We start from the raw sequence: 17,856 nt of genomic DNA, 5'->3' as shown, positions 1-17,856 counted from the left end.
GCTTTCTTTTTGACATCTCATAAGTACATAGTACAACGTAATGCATATTTCTACGTATAAAATATTTAAAATAAAAAAGCCAAAGCATGTTTACAAAATGTTGTATGAAACTTAAATTTGTCGTTTGCTAGAAAATAACTTTGTAATAAATGTTATATAATATTTATTACAAAGGTAAGTGAGAAAATGGTTGTTTTATTGTTTTTGTTTTTTAAAAAGAGGTTGAGTCACCCCAAAACATCAAGTTTATGAAAACAGCCCACTTAACATCTGAATCCAGAAATATCAGGAATCTTATACAATTTCCAAGATAACTAAGGGTGCCCATTATAAATATGAGCTCCCAGGGCTGGGAAGTAGGAACAGTGCGTGCTATGTCATTCTGAATTTAATAGGAACTGAAAAATCAGATCAACTGATATGAAAGAAAGAACACACTGTTACAGAGCCCGTCTAGCCTGCAAGTCCCACTGCAAAGCCTGGAATGAAGAACTAGGTTTCCCTCAGCAAGACAGTTCCACATTTCCACCTAATGTACAACTTTGCCTTTTCTATGATGCTGAATATAAGTTTTATAAGTTTTGCAGAGGTAGAAGATTAGACCTACTTAAAATTTGTTTATTCAAAACCTCAAATGTGAATGTATGCTGCCCAAACTGAGCAGTCAGTTTTTAAATTTGAACAGATAAAAAAAACGCAGACCAGTACAGTATACACTATACAAAACCATGAATTCTGAACCGACAGTCCCACCTGATGGCTGTAGCTCAGGTCAACTATTAATTGGAAGGCTGGTGGTTCAATTTCTGGCTGCATCCTTGGGCAAAATACTAACCCCAAGGTGCAGGTAAATGTTACATACAGGGAGTGCAGAATTATTAGGCAAATGAGTATTTTGTCCACATCATCCTCTTCATGCATGTTGTCTTACTCCAAGCTGTATAGGCTCGAAAGCCTACTACCAATTAAGCATATTAGGTGATGTGCATCTCTGTAATGAGAAGGGGTGTGGTCTAATGACATCAACACCCTATATCAGGTGTGCATAATTATTAGGCAACTTCCTTTCCTTTGGCAAAATGGGTCAAAAGAAGGACTTGACAGGCTCAGAAAAGTCAAAAATAGTGAGATATCTTGCAGAGGGATGCAGCAGTCTTAAAATTGCAAAGCTTCTGAAGCGTGATCATCGAACAATCAAGCGTTTCATTCAAAATAGTCAACAGGGTCGCAAGAAGCGTGTGGAAAAACCAAGGCGCAAAATAACTGCCCATGAACTGAGAAAAGTCAAGCGTGCAGCTGCCAAGATGCCACTTGCCACCAGTTTGGCCATATTTCAGAGCTGCAACATCACTGGAGTGCCCAAAAGCACAAGGTGTGCAATACTCAGAGACATGGCCAAGGTAAGAAAGGCTGAAAGACGACCACCACTGAACAAGACACACAAGCTGAAACGTCAAGACTGGGCCAAGAAATATCTCAAGACTGATTTTTCTAAGGTTTTATGGACTGATGAAATGAGAGTGAGTCTTGATGGGCCAGATGGATGGGCCCGTGGCTGGATTGGTAAAGGGCAGAGAGCCCCAGTCCGACTCAGACGCCAGCAAGGTGGAGGTGGAGTACTGGTTTGGGCTGGTATCATCAAAGATGAGCTTGTGGGGCCTTTTCGGGTTGAGGATGGAGTCAAGCTCAACTCCCAGTCCTACTGCCAGTTTCTGGAAGACACCTTCTTCAAGCAGTGGTACAGGAAGAAGTCTGCATCCTTCAAGAAAAACATGATTTTCATGCAGGACAATGCTCCATCACACGCGTCCAAGTACTCCACAGCGTGGCTGGCAAGAAAGGGTATAAAAGAAGAAAAACTAATGACATGGCCTCCTTGTTCACCTGATCTGAACCCCATTGAGAACCTGTGGTCCATCATCAAATGTGAGATTTACAAGGAGGGAAAACAGTACACCTCTCTGAACAGTGTCTGGGAGGCTGTGGTTGCTGCTGCACGCAATGTTGATGGTGAACAGATCAAAACACTGACAGAATCCATGGATGGCAGGCTTTTGAGTGTCCTTGCAAAGAAAGGTGGCTATATTGGTCGCTGATTTGTTTTTGTTTTGTTTTTGAATGTCAGAAATGTATATTTGTGAATGTGGAGATGTTATATTAGTTTCACTGGTAAAAATAAATAATTGCAATGGGTATAGATTTGTTTTTTGTTAAGTTGCCTAATAATTATGCACAGTAATAGTCACCTGCACACACAGATATCCCCCTAAAATAGCTAAAACTAAAAACTACTTCCAAAAACATTCAGCTTTGATATTAATGAGTTTTTTGGGTTCATTGAGAACATGGTTGTTGTTCAATAATAAAATTATTCCTCAAAAATACAACTTGCCTAATAATTCTGCACTCCCTGTAGAAGAAAGTGTTTGTATGAATGAGTCATGTTGTACAAAGCACTTTGAGTGCTCAGAGTAGAAAAAGTGCTACATAAGAACCAGTCCATTTACCCCGAGCCCCTTTGAAACAGCTTTTTTCCTTTTTTTTATTAATTTATTTTTATTTTATTTTCGTTTTTTCGCCCTAATTTATTAAAAGAAAGATGCAAAGCCTCATGCTGTAAATGCTTATTTTATAGGACACCAAGTGAAAACCATGAAGTGAACCAGAGGAGAGCGCAATTTTTCAAGGGAATTTAAACAAGAGTTTAAGGGTGCCATTGTATCAACAGCATCTGGTGACTCTGTAGTCCTCCAGAGTCCCAGCATTGACTGGAAAAACACCTTGTCCACAACCAAGAACGTTTCTTGCAATTCCGATCAACTAACCCATCACAGTTTTATACACAGATCACCTAAAAGAATACAATTATGTCATCATATGGGAAAAAAAAGAAGAACCAACATGCCAAGTGTTTCGAAATAATTTATTCAGTAATACAAATACAAAACACCTCTCTCACTTATCATAAAATAGGCAGGTCTTGCTCCACAGAAACTGACAGCAGTTCGCCTGAAGTTACAATGCAGCTCAGCTCAGATGATACCTACAGTATATGAAGAACGATTCCATTGCTACTTTAAAAGAACAGATTCTGCAAGGTTTGATTTCCAACAAGCAACAAATAGTTCACCAAAAAAACGAAACAAAAAAAAAAAAAAAAGTCCAGTTCTGCACGACACTGCAGACCAGTGCCGGAGGTTACATGAGAGTTGTGACTGCAGACAAAAGCTTTGAGTTTCGTTTTGTTCTGACGGTAAACGGAAATATAAGCACAGAGAGGGGCTTCTCATTTCAGTTCACTCAACTTCTCACATTCTGCACTCGTAAGCCAGAAAAGACCCCAGTCTGACAGGATGGAATTCAAGTCAGGTTTATTAAAAATGTTTCCCCCCCAATCTGAGAAAACACAAAAGCTACACAAAAAAGAAAGGTGCAGGGGGCTGAACACTGACAAACCAAATGAGATTTAAAAGCTTCATTTGAAGATTTTTGCATGTCACTTCGTCTTGTGCTTTGGCCTTTAAAAGGAGAAAATGCATCGCACTTTTAGCGTTTGGCTGGATGTATTCCGGAGAACAGCAGCTTAATTAAAAAGTAAAGGTTTTGATTTGACCTAAAACCATAAAGAGGTGTTCTATTGCAGCCAATAAAACCTCGCTCAAAAGAAACAAATCTGCTTTCTAAAGTCTCTTGTTTCACTTTGTGCCCAATAAAACAGCAGCACATCTTCTCCTGCTGGTCCAGAGTCTTTGCTGCTGTCCAAAAACATAAGCTCATAAAAAAAAAAAAAAAGGAAAAAAATAATAAGACAGCCAATTCCAGCTCTGCAGTTGCTCCTCAGCCTGGCAGCCTCCCTGCATCACGAGTCAAAGTTCCAACACCTGCTGAAGAAACGGCACGTCTTCAGACGAGCTCGAGTACCTGTGCAGAGAGAACACACAGCTGTGACCTCATTTGTAGCTTGTTGTTACGGGAAACAATCTATGTGCAATGAATTAAAGCAGACTCCTGTCCAAAAGCTAAATAATAATAAAAGGACAAAAGGCAGAAACCACAAAAATAATTAACCTATAGCAATTGGACTATATAACAAAGCATTTTTAAAAGGGTCAAAAGTTCACCCAGACTAGCGTGGTACCCAACAATGCACATCACGAATGCAGTGAGGATCTGAAATCACTGCTACCACACTGAACAGTTCATGAAAATATTAATAAAATAATCACTTTAGATTTATTTTGTGTGTGTATTTTGATTCCAAACAGAAGCCAGTGGTGTGAAGATTAAACATGACCACACAGCAGACAAAAGTAGGCTTGAATTTGATCAGATGCACAAGGATTTATCTTTATTTGTAAGTGTGTTTAAAGAGTTATTCCTAATTCATTCCTGGGATATTGCCAGGAATGTGTCTTATGGAGAATCTTATAAAGAAATTTGACATTTCTGGTTCAAATTGTGAGTGAGCGTCTACAGCCATCTGCAGAGCACAGTGGAGGCTTATCATGGTCTCAACCTGTGGTGTTCTTGTCAAAATGAATGCAACAATGAACACAGCAAAATACGACAATATAAATACCAGATCTATATATCCAATTGTATTTTTTGTTTTATTCATGTCTTATTTGTATTTGGCTTCACACTTTTGTATCCTGATCGCGCTCTTACAAAAGTTTTTTTCTTCAACAGACGGCCTCATTAAAATACCAGAAATGAGTCAACTAAAAGGACAGAACATGAAATGGCTACAGCCGTGATTACCATGTAAATGTCATGTTTTCAAACAGAAATGTCCAGTACCCTCTATGACAACAGTCTGAGTGCTTGTTGGCGTGTTTTGTACAGATGATACAAACCTTGATTGTTCCTTGACTGTTGGCAGCGATTAATACATTTGACTCCTGAAAAACAAAAGATAACACTTAGAGCACAGATAGTTAATTACCCGTAGATTAATACTCAACACTTGAACAATATTCTGTGTGATCTGAAAACAACAATCCTTTGCAAGAAAGTGTGAGAAACTCCAGATGTATTCTTTCCCAAAGTGTCAGGATTTTAAGGTGTGACTGACACTGTCTCAGTTGTATGACCACAAACTATGAGTGTGGTGTCCCAACAAAGCAGGCTATCTTTGGGTTAGCTGGCTCAACAAAACCTAAAACTACACTCACAGATGAAGGCGGTCAGCGACCTCATCTATGAACCCAGGTTTTTTGCCTGGGGCAGGGGTAGGCAACTCCAGGCCTCTGGGGCCGGTGTCCTGCAGGTTTTAGATGTGTCCTTGATCCAACAGCTGATTCAAATGGCTAAATTACCTCCTCAACATGTCTTGAATTACTCCAGAGGCCTGGTAATGAACTAATCATTTGATTCAGGTGTGTTGACCCAGGGTGATATCTAAATCCTGCAGGACACCAGCCTTCAAGGCCTGGAGTTGCCTACCCCTGGCCTGAGGGTACAACCCCCAACTAGGTTTTGCAACCTTTGGTTTTAGAACTGAAGAAGGCTCTTGGACAAGAGGTGAAATGTCTTCAAAACCTTAAAAAAGACCAGTCTCCTTCTCCTAGGAAAGCTCCTAGGACATTTGCTACCATGGTAATCTAACTAAGAAAAAGAAAGCCACCTTTTTACCTGACTTGACAGACCTCACTAACGCATTAATATCGCTTTGTAGTGCACCCTTCAAAGTGTAGTCAATGACAATGTTACTGAGTATAGAGGTGAGCTCACTCCATCAGGCAGGGCCCTCCAGCAGACAGCACTGACAAACTCGTTGGTGTCGTCCTCCTTCTTATCCTTGTCCAGAACGCTCTTCACTGTGTCAAACTTGAATGTTAACAGTGTCTTGGAAAGTCCTTTGTAGTACAGATACAGGGAGTTGTTCTCACTGCCTGTAAACACACACAAACACAAGTATTTATGGAATTTAAGCATGTTATCGTTTCTCCCATTGAGGCAGTGATGCAACACAGACAATTTGACAATAAGACTGTCTTCTTTGAAGTAACTGCTCACCACAGGCAACGTAGTCTCCGTTGGAGGCCAGGCCCACAAAGTTCTTCTCGTTGATGTGACCCTTGAAGGAGCGCAGGCAGTGAGGTTTGTTGACATTCCACAGCTTCAGCTGACTGTCCGTCGAACTGAAGACAATAGTGCAGAAAGAAATGATCAATATGGAACCGGTGGGCCTTAGATGATATGGCGTGATAACCCACTGGGGCAAAGTCCAGCATTTTCATTTTATCAGGATTCAAGATTACTCTCTGTGTGTAGAAAGATTCTCCATTGTTCGTCAGTGGTGCTAGTTTCAGTAATTATGCAAATGTAATTTTTATAAATTATTTCTTAAATCCAGCTTCACAGACGAGTTACATCCATGTCAGTTTTTGAGAGCAGGGCTCCACAATGTAAATTAGCCTTTGTACATTTAGTGTTTCATGCTCTCTTTAACCCAGTTTAAATTAGACAGCTTCTTTATAATATTATAAGCAGAAAGTACACAGTAACAGGTTTTACAGAATATTTTCTTTTCCAGGAAGAAGAAACCTTTCAGATATTAAATGAAAATGCAAAGCCTACAGATGTACTTACGCCGAAACAATTTCCTCTCCGTTGACGAACTTGGCATAGGAGACTGCCTTCCTGTGGCCTTTGAACACCATGATTGGCTGCTTAGTGTTGCGGAGATCATAGTAGTGAACACAGTGGTCTAAGAGAAGAAAGCAAAGTTTAGCATGTGTTCGGATGGGAAACTATTGTAGATTAAAACAAGTCTTAGTTCAGCTCCATTTAGGAGCCACCACAGCATTTAAAAAGGTGCAGTGCCTTTTTAAATTTGGACTTAGTGTGCGGTTTAAATTCAAATGCAGAATGGCTTTCTATTTTACTTTGATAACCAAGTGCTACTCCAGACACTAAACCATCTGCAAGGCCAAGGAGCAGTTTTCTTCTCTAAGCTTTGTCATTGAGACACAGGAAGTTGGATAAAGCCACAGCAAGATACTTCTGGATAACGCTTGTACGCTCTGCTCATCCAATGCTACAGTGTTTCTGTGTATAACCAAATATTTCTTACAACTTTATATCTCCTTTGGGGGACTAATGAATAAGGTATTCAGAAGTTTTTTTGGTCCACAAGGGTCAGTGCCGGGTAAAGAAATGTAGCTGACAACAAAGAAACCACAGTGATGTGGTTCCCCCTAATTTAGTCTGGACTTAACTTCTCATAGTAAATACCAACCAAATGCAGGCGGACGTCAGACACGGCACCATCACATTTAAACCTGCTGATACACCAGCTTCAATGACACTTAAAGTGTCCTTAGATGTAAGGTTTATACAGTTACAAGGTTTTGGCACAACCTACGCCGTTTAATCAAAAGATTCTGAGCCGCTTTCGCCCAATGAAAGTCCAGTTCGATGTTTGCACTTGATTTTGGCGTTTTGGCAGAGCTTTTTGACAGCACCCTGGCTTAAGATTTAAGACAATTTTATTTCAAAATTATTTTCCACAACCAAGACTAAAGTAACAACAAACAAGATAAATCACACATGCAAATCTTTAATTCCCATCTCACCTGCACAACCGAAGGCCAGATGATATCTGGAGGTTGGGCTGAATTTAACACAGCAGACGTTAGCCTTAGCCTCAATGCTAGCCACTGAATTGTCAAGATTAGTTGACCACAACTTCACTGAAGAAGAAGAAGGAAAAAAAAAAGAAGCATGCATTAAAAAAATAAGGGCTGATACACGATGGGAACATTATTTTTAGATACTGCATCCCTCTCTTACCTTTAGCATCATCAGAACCTGAGGCTAAAAGCTTTGGGTCCATAAGATTGAAGTCTACACTCCAACACCTTTTTTCATGTTCCTGGAAAGGAAGCAGAGGAAACCTTAGAAAGCCATCATTACTAACTTAATGCCTAACGTAATGTAGCTGCGCTCCAAGCATCACACCTGGTAGACTTTGGACCTCTGGCCTGTGAATCCATCCCACAAAATAACAGTTCCCTCATAGTCACTGCTGGCCAGGAGGTTTTTGTGATAACTGCTCCAGCTGATACAGCTGCAACAGACAACAGGTACTTGAAATATTCGAGTTCGGCGCTTCTTATTTCACTACAAACTAAGTTATCATTTCTTTTCATGAACTGTGTGATTATTTTTTTTTTTTTACAGTCACAATTTTGGAAAAAAGTATCATGTAGATTTTGCATCCATACACGTGACTCAATATGCGTTCACATGGATTACTAAGAGATCAGCATTAGGGGAAATGCATTTATCAGTTTCCTTCACCTGATTTTGGAATTGCAGGTCATTTCGTTGACAGGGTAGTGGATGTCCACTGCATCCTGGATCACAGTGCCGTACTCAAACACCTTGATCTTTTTGGTTACGCCAGCGATGGCAAAGTAGTCACAGTCTCGGTCAAACTCAATACTGAAACAAAGGAAAATACAGTCAAAGACAGTGAGTGGGCTCATCACACACACGGTAAAATGTCATGAAACAACCAACAGATCATGTCCAATCATATGTAAATCAAACTTTTCTTTTTTATACCTAGACACAATACTGGAGCCATTATAGAGGTCACTGGCGTATGACAGGGTGGCCAGCGGCCGCACAGAGTTATAGCGAGTGAACTTTGACAAACACTCCATAAAATCATCCAGCTGATTCAGGTTCCTGCCCTCATCTGAAAACACAACACGCACACAGTTAACACAGCTATATTTGTGAATTATACACACTGACGTGTGCAGTAAAGTGAGACACACGATGCCCTGCTTTAAGAAATAATACAAGCTTTTCCAACTGTGTGCAAATGAAAACGCAAAAAAATAATCTGACCACAGCAGTTTAAACCCTCAACAACAGCACCTGTGATGCGGGACATTTTGCTGGAGAAGTAGCACTGCTCCAAATCCTCAAAATGAGCTGTGAGCCTCTTTCTTCTTGACGCCAGGGTGCTGTTGTACCAGGTCTGCCGTTTTCCCTGAGGAAACAGTCCCAAGAGCAAAGTGAAGACAGTGCCAGAAACCTCAGAGTGTATTTATAATTTCCCTCCAAATACATTGGTGTTAAAAAGCTGCATCTAAACTTGACAGGCCCCCTTATTAAAATGCACCAACCATTTCCAGCTCCAGATATTAAAGCTTTGCTGGATTCACAGTTATAACCCCAGTAAAAGACAAATAGCCCTTAATTATCTTTTACTGGGCCTTGGTGCAACCAGTTACTTTATCCTGTCTGAAACAGTTTTTACTCCAAGCTAATTTGTTTTTTTTAACTAAATAAATCTCTCCGTTGTACCTGGGCTGCTCCACCAAATCCTGGAGGCTGGTTGTAGTCGGGTTGGTCAATAATACTACTGCAACTGCTCAACACAGAAACAAACACACAAGACGTGGAGTAAGTCACACCACACAGCGACTGCTGAAGCCTCTGGCATCTCGACTGTATGTACTGGCTTTGTTCCATACAGACAAAGCAGCTGTTATAGAGCAAAAGGCAAAACATTTTCATGAGCAAGCACACATCTGTGCTCGTAACGAGCTTCTATTTTGGTAAACAAACAAGGTGAATATGGTGTTATTATGTTCTGCATAGACATCGTTTATTAGGTGGCAGACATCAGCATTACCTGGGTGCTGGAGAGGGAGCTTCAACATTAGGCACAGTACACTCAGCCTCCATCACAGGAGAGTACAGCCCACTCATTTCCTGGAAAATGACACCAACATAACTTGTTTGTCCATCTCAAGCTGTGATGATGAGTGGCCCCAGGGTTTTGTGATTTCACAGCATAATATGTTTTTATAATCATGCATTCTGTTCCCCCATATTTTCACAAGAGAACATCATGTGAATGAGGGCATGGTAATCCATCTTTGGACTGCGCCACGTCAGTTTACCTACCTCAACACGTTTGATGTCTTCTTCGAGGAAGTTGAGCTCTTTCTGCAGTTGCTCTAGTTGCTGCCAACAAAACCAAAAACACAACTGAACACGCTTACCTTCATTAACACCTACAAACACTTAACGAGTTCTGGTGGACTGAAACAAAGCTGGGTGTCAGCCATTACAAATACTGCTCTTTGCTCATCACCGTGTCAGCTTTGTGTGGGAAATTTGCACAGCCGTACCTCTCTCTTGTTTCTCCTGGCTTCTTTAAGGAACTCCATGAGGATCTGTCTCTGAGCTGCCTGGGATTCCTAGTGGAGATATGGACAGCTTACATAATCAAGTATTACTTGAAATCACAGAATAGTTTTGTGGATCTGCTGAAAAGACACTCGAGATATCATTTGTTCTCAGTTCAACACTAGCTTTCATCCTCAGAAAAGCACAAAATAATAACAGTAGTTCTAAAGCTTGTGATTTATCATTTTAGTTGTACTTTCGTCTTTGGCTTTACTTCCATCCCAACTACAGGAAATGAAAGCGGTGCTGTGCAGAACGGGGAAGGATCCTGTCATGAAAAGGTTCATGCACAAACAACTCAGGCCAGTGAATGTAGCTTGTTTTGGTGAATATGCCATCATTCAACTAAATTCTCACCCGTGTTTTCACAACTGTGGACTAGCCCAAAGCTAATGTTTACATTTACTTAACTTTAACTTGGCGTTAGCAACAAACTACCCGATCAACCGACACCCCCCCCCCCCCCCCCCCCCCCCCCACACACACACAGAGTCACACTCAGCATTTCTTTTCCTTCTTTAAGTGCACTGCAAAAAAAAAAAAAAAAGACTCCACACTATGCAGCAGGTTGCACATCACACCTCAGCAACCAACAATGTTGGGCTGGCAGTCACACTGTCACTGTGTGTTTTAGTAGGCTGTGTTTTAATTTTACTTTGGCTCATCTTGTCACTGAAACAACATAACAGAGATGAAACAACTTCTGTGCCAGAATCTTTTTTGCAGTAATTCCCTTACTTTGCCTTTCAGCACAACCTTTTCCTTATTTTTTGCCTCTTATCAAAATTCAATGTGGATGACTTAGTTCAATCATTTACTTTCTATGATTAAAAGGAAATGTGCTTAAATAAAATATAAGTCTCTTCTATTTTAGACTTTAACCAATCTAGTATTTTACCAAGCGATCCTGCTAAATATCTGTCATTTCATCAACCAACAATGTATATAATGTAAAGAAATAAATGCCATTTAAAAAATGTAAGCTGATACATCTGTGATAGAATATTCTAACAACTTTAAACACTTCAGGCTTCGAGTGTGAACATATCAGAATTGGAAAATGTATCAGTTTTATATTCATTTTAATATTTAAAAAAAGATTAACCATTTTCAGTCCAATCACCGTGGTAAACTCTTTTCTCTGGTTAACCTTCAACTGAACCATTAAAATGCTCAAGAATACCAAACCTAAAGGTCTCTGGCTGTTAGGCAAATACTGATGACAACTGTGCTCTTTGAAAGCATGTCATAGGTTTCAGGCTACGTCCACACATACACGGGTATTTTTGAAAACGGAGATTTTCCGTTTTCGTTTAAAAAAACATAATCCCGTCCACACGTAAACGCAGAAATGAAGGAAAACGCTGCTAGGAACATGCCAAAACAACAGGTGGCGATATATTCCTAACTGTGTAGAAATGTTGGCCAATCAGAAGTCTAGAATCCTCGGTAGGAAATAGTAAACAAAGATGGGGCATAGAAGCAGAACCGAGTCGTATGTGTGGAGGGACAGTAACTGTGTGTGTATATGTAAGCATTTAAACACTGCAGAGAGTACAATTAACAGTAACAGTATTGTAGAAATTCATTTCACCGAAACAATAACGTGGCGCACAGTGTGACGTCAAAAAAGGCGCACACCTTTGACGCTGCGTTTTCTCCGTTTTTCTTGTCCACACGTAAATGCAAAAACGGAGTTTTCGAAAATATCCACCCTGGCAGGCGTTTTTAGAAATCTCCGTTTTCAGTGACTGAAAATGCCGTTTACGTGTGGACGAAAGGTGCAAACGCATAGAAAAATCTGCGTTTTCAAAAATACCCGGGTATGTGTGGACGTAGCCTCAGATGGAGATAATATCTGACTATTTCTATTCAATTCTACTTAATCTTCAATGAAAACCAAAGAGTAGCTCCAAAGCAAACATCTGAAGGACTGAAAAGCACCACCACACCCACACTGACTGATGCTGACATTTAAGACGGAGACTAAGATTGGCTGACCATTAAATCTAAAATGTTGATGTTTTTTAAAAAAATATATTTCAGGTTTGGATAGATGAGCAACAACCGTAAATACAGGAGGAATACTAACAAAACATCAATCAAATAGACAGTTAAGTTGCGGGGACCTAAATTTGACTGATATAAAATATCTACATGGAATCTAAAACTGGCAAATCACAACTGATTAAATAAGAAGAATTACACTCTAAACAAAAACAAGCCCAATCAGATAAAACTAGAAACATGAAATATGTCCAGAGGCAAATTATCACACACATGCTAACAATCAATCAGCAATGTGTCCTGTATACAGAATAAGCAGCAAGGCAAAGGAAGACTATTGACTATATACAATATCACGGCTAACTATGGAGCCCTTATTTCTAAACTAGCTTGGACATTCTATTAACATATTGACAGATACCAATACATAAGCCTAAACTTAGCTGAATTACTGGGCTTGCTCTTGTGTGAGTCTGTCTGTTTGCATGACAGTCAAACAGTGACACACTGCATGTGTTTGTGTGAAAAAGAAACAGAAAGACGAGCATGTGCTTGACAGCGAGAAAGCTCAAGGCGCCATGTAGCGCCATCTGAAAATCTGAAAGACATGTTTGTAGCATCCATACTTGCAATTCAAAAGCAAAGACTCCCATTTCAAAACTGGTTTGGATTTTAGATCTCATTATCAATGCAAGTCTTAGATAGTGCTGATGAAATCCAAGGTTGTAAAGTCCTACTTCTCTTTTTATGTCACGTAAACTGACAAAAACAAAAAAAAGGGATGTCTGAAACTGCCCAGAAACCTTCTGACAAAAGTAGCATCTTTACCATTGCTACCAGTACTATATACACACAATGCCTAATTTATTATGAACATCTGAAGTCTAACGCAACCCAAAAGAACTTCTTTCTGCCAGGAAGTCTGACAGAGTGACGTATTTAATGTAATGGACATCCTGCTGTATTGGAGTGCATTATACCATGAAACGTTTGTCACATTCTGTAAAAGGGAACACCTCAATAGTGCGGTCTGATACAACGATGACCTTGATAGCAAACACATTATTGCACTACATGTCGATCAGTGTCATCAGAAACTCAGAATATTACACAACTTCTGTTTGATTCAGTTTAAACAGATCAGAACCCACTGCCTCCAAAACAACAAGGTCTTATCTGCACGTGATAAATTTCATTTGTTGTCTTTCCAGAACAAAAAAGTGGACATTCAGTGGATATTAAAACATTTCCATTATGTTTTATATTACTGATTGTATTCCACTGTTACAACCTTGTGATAACATTTAAAGAATTAATTTAGAGAACTTGTAAAAGGTTTAACAAATTAAAAAAAAAAAAAAAAAAACCACTTTAACTTTATGCTAAAAATAATTAACCCTCTCTAATTCTGTCTCCTCACTGCATCTTGCATTTTTCACTGAAACATACAAGCTCTGTGATCATGTGATCAGTTTCATGATAAAACACAACAGCCATTAATTATGAACCTCCTCGGTTTGCACGGATTGCATTAACGAACTTTACATAATTTTAAAGGAAAAAAAAAAACCCTCCATCGCAACCAATGAAAAGCTAAAGAGCCAAAAAAATGAAACAAAAACAAAGAAATGCACAGATTAGCCTCTCACTTACCGCTTCCAGCTGCTTCTTCTTCTGAAGCAGCAGCTCGAGCATCAGGTTGACATTTGCCAGGTCCAAGTTCTCCTGATCAGGACTCAAAACATCCTGGAAGACCTGCCACCGAGACCCATTCTGAAGGTCAGAGACACTGATCAGTTACAAGTAACAAAACATATTTTTAAAAAGCTTGACATCTTCACAAAAAGAGAAAAAAATCAAATCAGTTTGAGAACATGCTGTACTCACTGGATGATCTAACTTTAGCCTCTTCTCTTCTGACCTCTGTTTTTGTTTAAGGATCAGTTCATTTACTGGGATGTGGTGAGGAAGTTGTGGACAAGGGATAAATAAGAGAGGAGGAACAGTGGAGTAAGTATATGACAAAGAGACTGTCACAGCTAAGGAACAACACATCTGCAGAGACATTTTACTTGTGATGAATAAAAGAAAAGTGGCAGCGACATCTTTATCATTATGCATTTAAATACCTACACAATGCATTTCATTAGATTTTTGTTTGGCCCATTTATGAGACAAAACTTTCAATTTTGACTTCATTCAAATACGAAAGCCTCATTTTAGTAGTGATTATGAGCTAAAGACAAATCTATTCAAATATTGTGATTTTAAAAATCATTAAGTCCAAAACTGACATAACAGCTATATTTTAATGTCCAAGTTAAAATGAAAAGCTCTGAGAAAAATGATTAGTTTAGGAGCTGATCATCTGACTGTTAGAAAAAACCCAAAACAAAACAAAAAATCCCTCCAGTTCAAAATACCCACCAAGAAAGTTTGGGTAGACCTGATCCACATTATCGATAATATAGTTACACTTGGGACATCTGTTGCTGTCCTCCAGACTCTGGCGGATACACTTGAAACTGCAGGATGGAGAGAGAGAATAAATAAATATTATGGACTCCAGCTCCACGTTTCAGTCCAAGATCTTACAAGATTAGCTTTAAACGAGTCATAGTCAAAATAATCTTTATTCATCCCATACTGGGCCTTCTTCTGATTATATGTGACCCTCAAAAACAGAACTTTTGCTCAAAGCCAGAGCTCTGATCCTGTTAAGGATATCTGCTCGCACCGACATCACCAGTGAGTAGACAAACTATCGCAAACTGAGGCATAACTTGCTAATGTGCTGATGTCATTACTTGGATCTTTGGTCATGTTTATTATGAGCATTGAAAAACGAGCCCATTAACAGAAATGAGAATCACTGCAAGCAAACACAACAGGCATAAAGAACACTGAGCCAACTGTGGATTACCAGTAATCATGTTAAGCTTTACCATAACTTTGCTGAAGAGTCTACAGGCTTATATTCAGCTTAAGACCATCTACTGTCATTAAAAACTAGTTAATGTTTTTGCTCTGTTTTTTTGTTGTTGTTGATGTTGTTTTTAATTATTACAACCAACTTTGCAGTTTGAACCTTTTCCTTTTTGCTTCTTATCAAAATGCAGTGTGGATGACTTAGTTCATTCATTTACTTTCTATAATTAAAAGAAAATGTGCTTACATAAAATAAAAGTCTCTTATATCTTAGACTAGATTAAACATCCGTCATTTCATTATCGATCAAAATAATTGGGATTTTTGCCAAAATAAAGCACTCCTTCCAGTTGATTTTACTGATTCCGGTGGCAATAGCCATTGTGCTTACTTTTTTAATGTTAGCCTAATGAATCCTGATCAATTCTCTGTGCAAAACAAACAGCAAGCCTTTACAGGCTTTTGGCATTAATGAAAAGTTGAATTCAGGGTTTTTTTTTTCACCTTGAATAGAAAACAATATTGGTGGCATCCTCTAAAGGAAAATTACCAGGATTATAAATTAGTTGGACATGTTTTAACCGTAAGCTTGCTTTTCACTCATTAAACTCCCAAAATAAAATGCAGAAATGTACACCAAACAGACTCGCTGCTTTAACCAATCTTGCTTTTGCAGCGTCACCCCTATTTTGAGTCAGAAAAACTCTTGGGTCTGACCAGAGACGAAGTGAGGCTTGCATGGTGTACAAAACTTGCATTGTATGGGTTTGATGTTGTTATTGTCATTAAAATATAGCAACACTGATGTGATGGACTGTGATTTGGAACTTCCTCTAGAAGCCCATCTGTAACATTAAAAACATGCCCAAACTTTAAAACAAAATGCAAGAACAAAAAAATACTATAAAAAAATATTGTCAAAAGTTTTTTTTAAAGTGCACAGTAATCAGCTGTAAGTATGGATCCCCGCAGAGTGCATGGTTTGTCTTAAAGATAACTTTGTTCCTTCAGTCTGTGACATTTGTTGCTCTTCAGCATTTGTGACACTGTCGAATACTTTGCTGTGCATCATTTTCTCTACAACACAAACACTCACCAAAAACTGTGCCCGCACTTCGTCATGTGTGCCTCGTCTATCATTTCGAAGCAAATGGGACTGGAAAAACAAGCAGAAACCCGAGTCATCGTGCAGCTCTCAAACTTTTACGGAACTCACCCCAAAGCTCGAGTGCAATACAAAACTAACCAGACGAAGTCGTTGCTTTTATCTTCGTATGAATTCAAGAGGCCGTTGTACAGTGGTGCCTGATGCAGGGATCTCTTTCTGTTACCAGAGGACGCAGACGGTCTGCTGAGAGAAGCTAAGCCGCCCCGGGGTGACGGCACGGCGGCCAGAGTTGGCACTGACAGGCCGCCCTCTCCGGCCGCTGCCAGGGTCCGTGAGGGCACAACATTTCCAGAAGTGCTCCCATTACTTGTGGGAGCGCTGCTGCCACCGCCACCGTTTGTATTCCCAGTGCCTCCTGTACTACTACTGCTGCTGCTGCTGCTACTTGTGCTGGGCACTGAACTCGCCCCAGCAGCGCTTTGCTGTGGCCGGTTGCTTGACATCATACAAGGCCGACTAGGAACTCCCCAAATCCGCTGCGTTGCTATTCAAAGCATCCGGAAAGAGCAGCTATTTGGCTACTTTAGCAGATTTGCTAGCTAGCTGGTTTGCTTATGTGCTAACATCCTGGGAGAAATACAAGAGTGGCCAAACATCCAGCGGAGAGAAAAAAAAAAAAAAGGTTGGCCGTCGATGTCTGGTTTAACGCTTGTCACTAACGGTGAATTCCAAGATCGCTGGACTCTAAACAGAAAAACACAGACCAACACTGTAACGGCCAAGAAAATAAGAACGGCTGCGCTGTTCAGGAGATTATCCGGCTAGCTACTGTTAGCAACAGAGAGAGTTTCCTCGATTACTCGGGTACCAGCAATCCAAAACCTGGTTTTAAACTATCGCCCCCTAGCGAGAAGGAGTTTAACCGCGCTGGTGGAAATGTAGACTTCAGGGAATTATCCACTCAGAAAAAAAAGAGCACAGCTTTTAATTTGTCTTTCAGTATGCCAGTCCTAGTCTCTATAACTGTTTTAATGCTTACATCATTTAATTATCCTGTTTAAGTAGTATCATAAAGGATATAATCATGTGACCCATGGCATGAAAAACAGACAGCAATGTTTATTGGAATGCAATGTAGCAGGGCTGAATTAAATACTATCCTCGTATTTAACACAGGGGATTTTCTCAGTGTTAATAACAACACTTGGAAAAGGAGTTTGTTTATTTCACTTCATGCTATGTTATGTTACTCTGTAAAATACTTTTTTGCGATGTGATTATATTATTGTTATTGTTATTATTATTATTATTATTATTATTATTACATGTTCTGTACTATGTTGTAAAGTCTAGTTATAGTAATTCAACAGAAAAAATGACTTTGATTATGGAATTTTAAACATGTGTGTTGTTTTATTTCCTTCTTTTATTTCTATTTTTGTAACCCCTTGAAACAGTTTGTGTGAAACACAATTATCTCAGCTGAACCTAGAATTACTAGCTTTTTTATAACTTCCTGCCAATACTGGCTTTCGCTGCTATCCAAAGCTCAAATCATGCTAGGAGGTTCTGAGATAATGTCCCTGGAAGCTTTG

At 39.5% G+C, this 17,856-nt stretch overlaps 1 protein-coding gene across 1 annotated transcript; it reads right to left on the bottom strand.

Moving 5' to 3' along the window:
- Positions 1–2,904: 2,904 nt before the first annotated feature.
- Positions 2,905–17,223, bottom strand: cop1 (COP1 E3 ubiquitin ligase). The gene is made up of 20 exons (XM_003453156.5): positions 16,400–17,223; positions 16,250–16,309; positions 14,653–14,750; positions 14,113–14,177; positions 13,879–13,998; positions 10,161–10,229; positions 9,934–9,993; positions 9,659–9,738; positions 9,328–9,391; positions 8,896–9,010; positions 8,575–8,710; positions 8,308–8,451; positions 7,966–8,074; positions 7,798–7,879; positions 7,581–7,697; positions 6,595–6,712; positions 6,019–6,143; positions 5,734–5,894; positions 4,857–4,901; positions 2,905–3,921 (listed from the first exon to the last, which is right to left on the bottom strand). Exons 1-20 carry the CDS (start codon positions 16,765–16,767, stop codon positions 3,904–3,906), a joined length of 2,154 nt encoding a protein of 717 aa, XP_003453204.2. The 5' UTR covers positions 16,768–17,223; the 3' UTR covers positions 2,905–3,903.
- Positions 17,224–17,856: the final 633 nt, after the last annotated feature.

This window comes from Oreochromis niloticus, linkage group LG18, assembly GCF_001858045.2.
Source record: "Oreochromis niloticus isolate F11D_XX linkage group LG18, O_niloticus_UMD_NMBU, whole genome shotgun sequence".
Taxonomy (NCBI): domain Eukaryota; kingdom Metazoa; phylum Chordata; class Actinopteri; order Cichliformes; family Cichlidae; genus Oreochromis; species Oreochromis niloticus.
Note: the sequence above shows the minus strand (reverse complement) of the source record. Positions and strands in the feature narration are given on the sequence as shown.

Excerpts from the sequence above, each read along its gene's own strand:
- cop1 (XM_003453156.5), bottom strand. The coding sequence starts at position 16,767 with ATGATGTCAAGCAACCGGCCACAGCAAAGCGCTGCTGGGGCGAGTTCA. Across the intron at positions 9,011-9,327 it reads GATTTGGTGGAGCAGCCCAG|GGAAAACGGCAGACCTGGTA; the intron begins GTACAACGGAGA and ends CTGTTTCCTCAG. Across the intron at positions 7,880-7,965 it reads AGAGGTCCAAAGTCTACCAG|GAACATGAAAAAAGGTGTTG; the intron begins GTGTGATGCTTG and ends CTTCCTTTCCAG.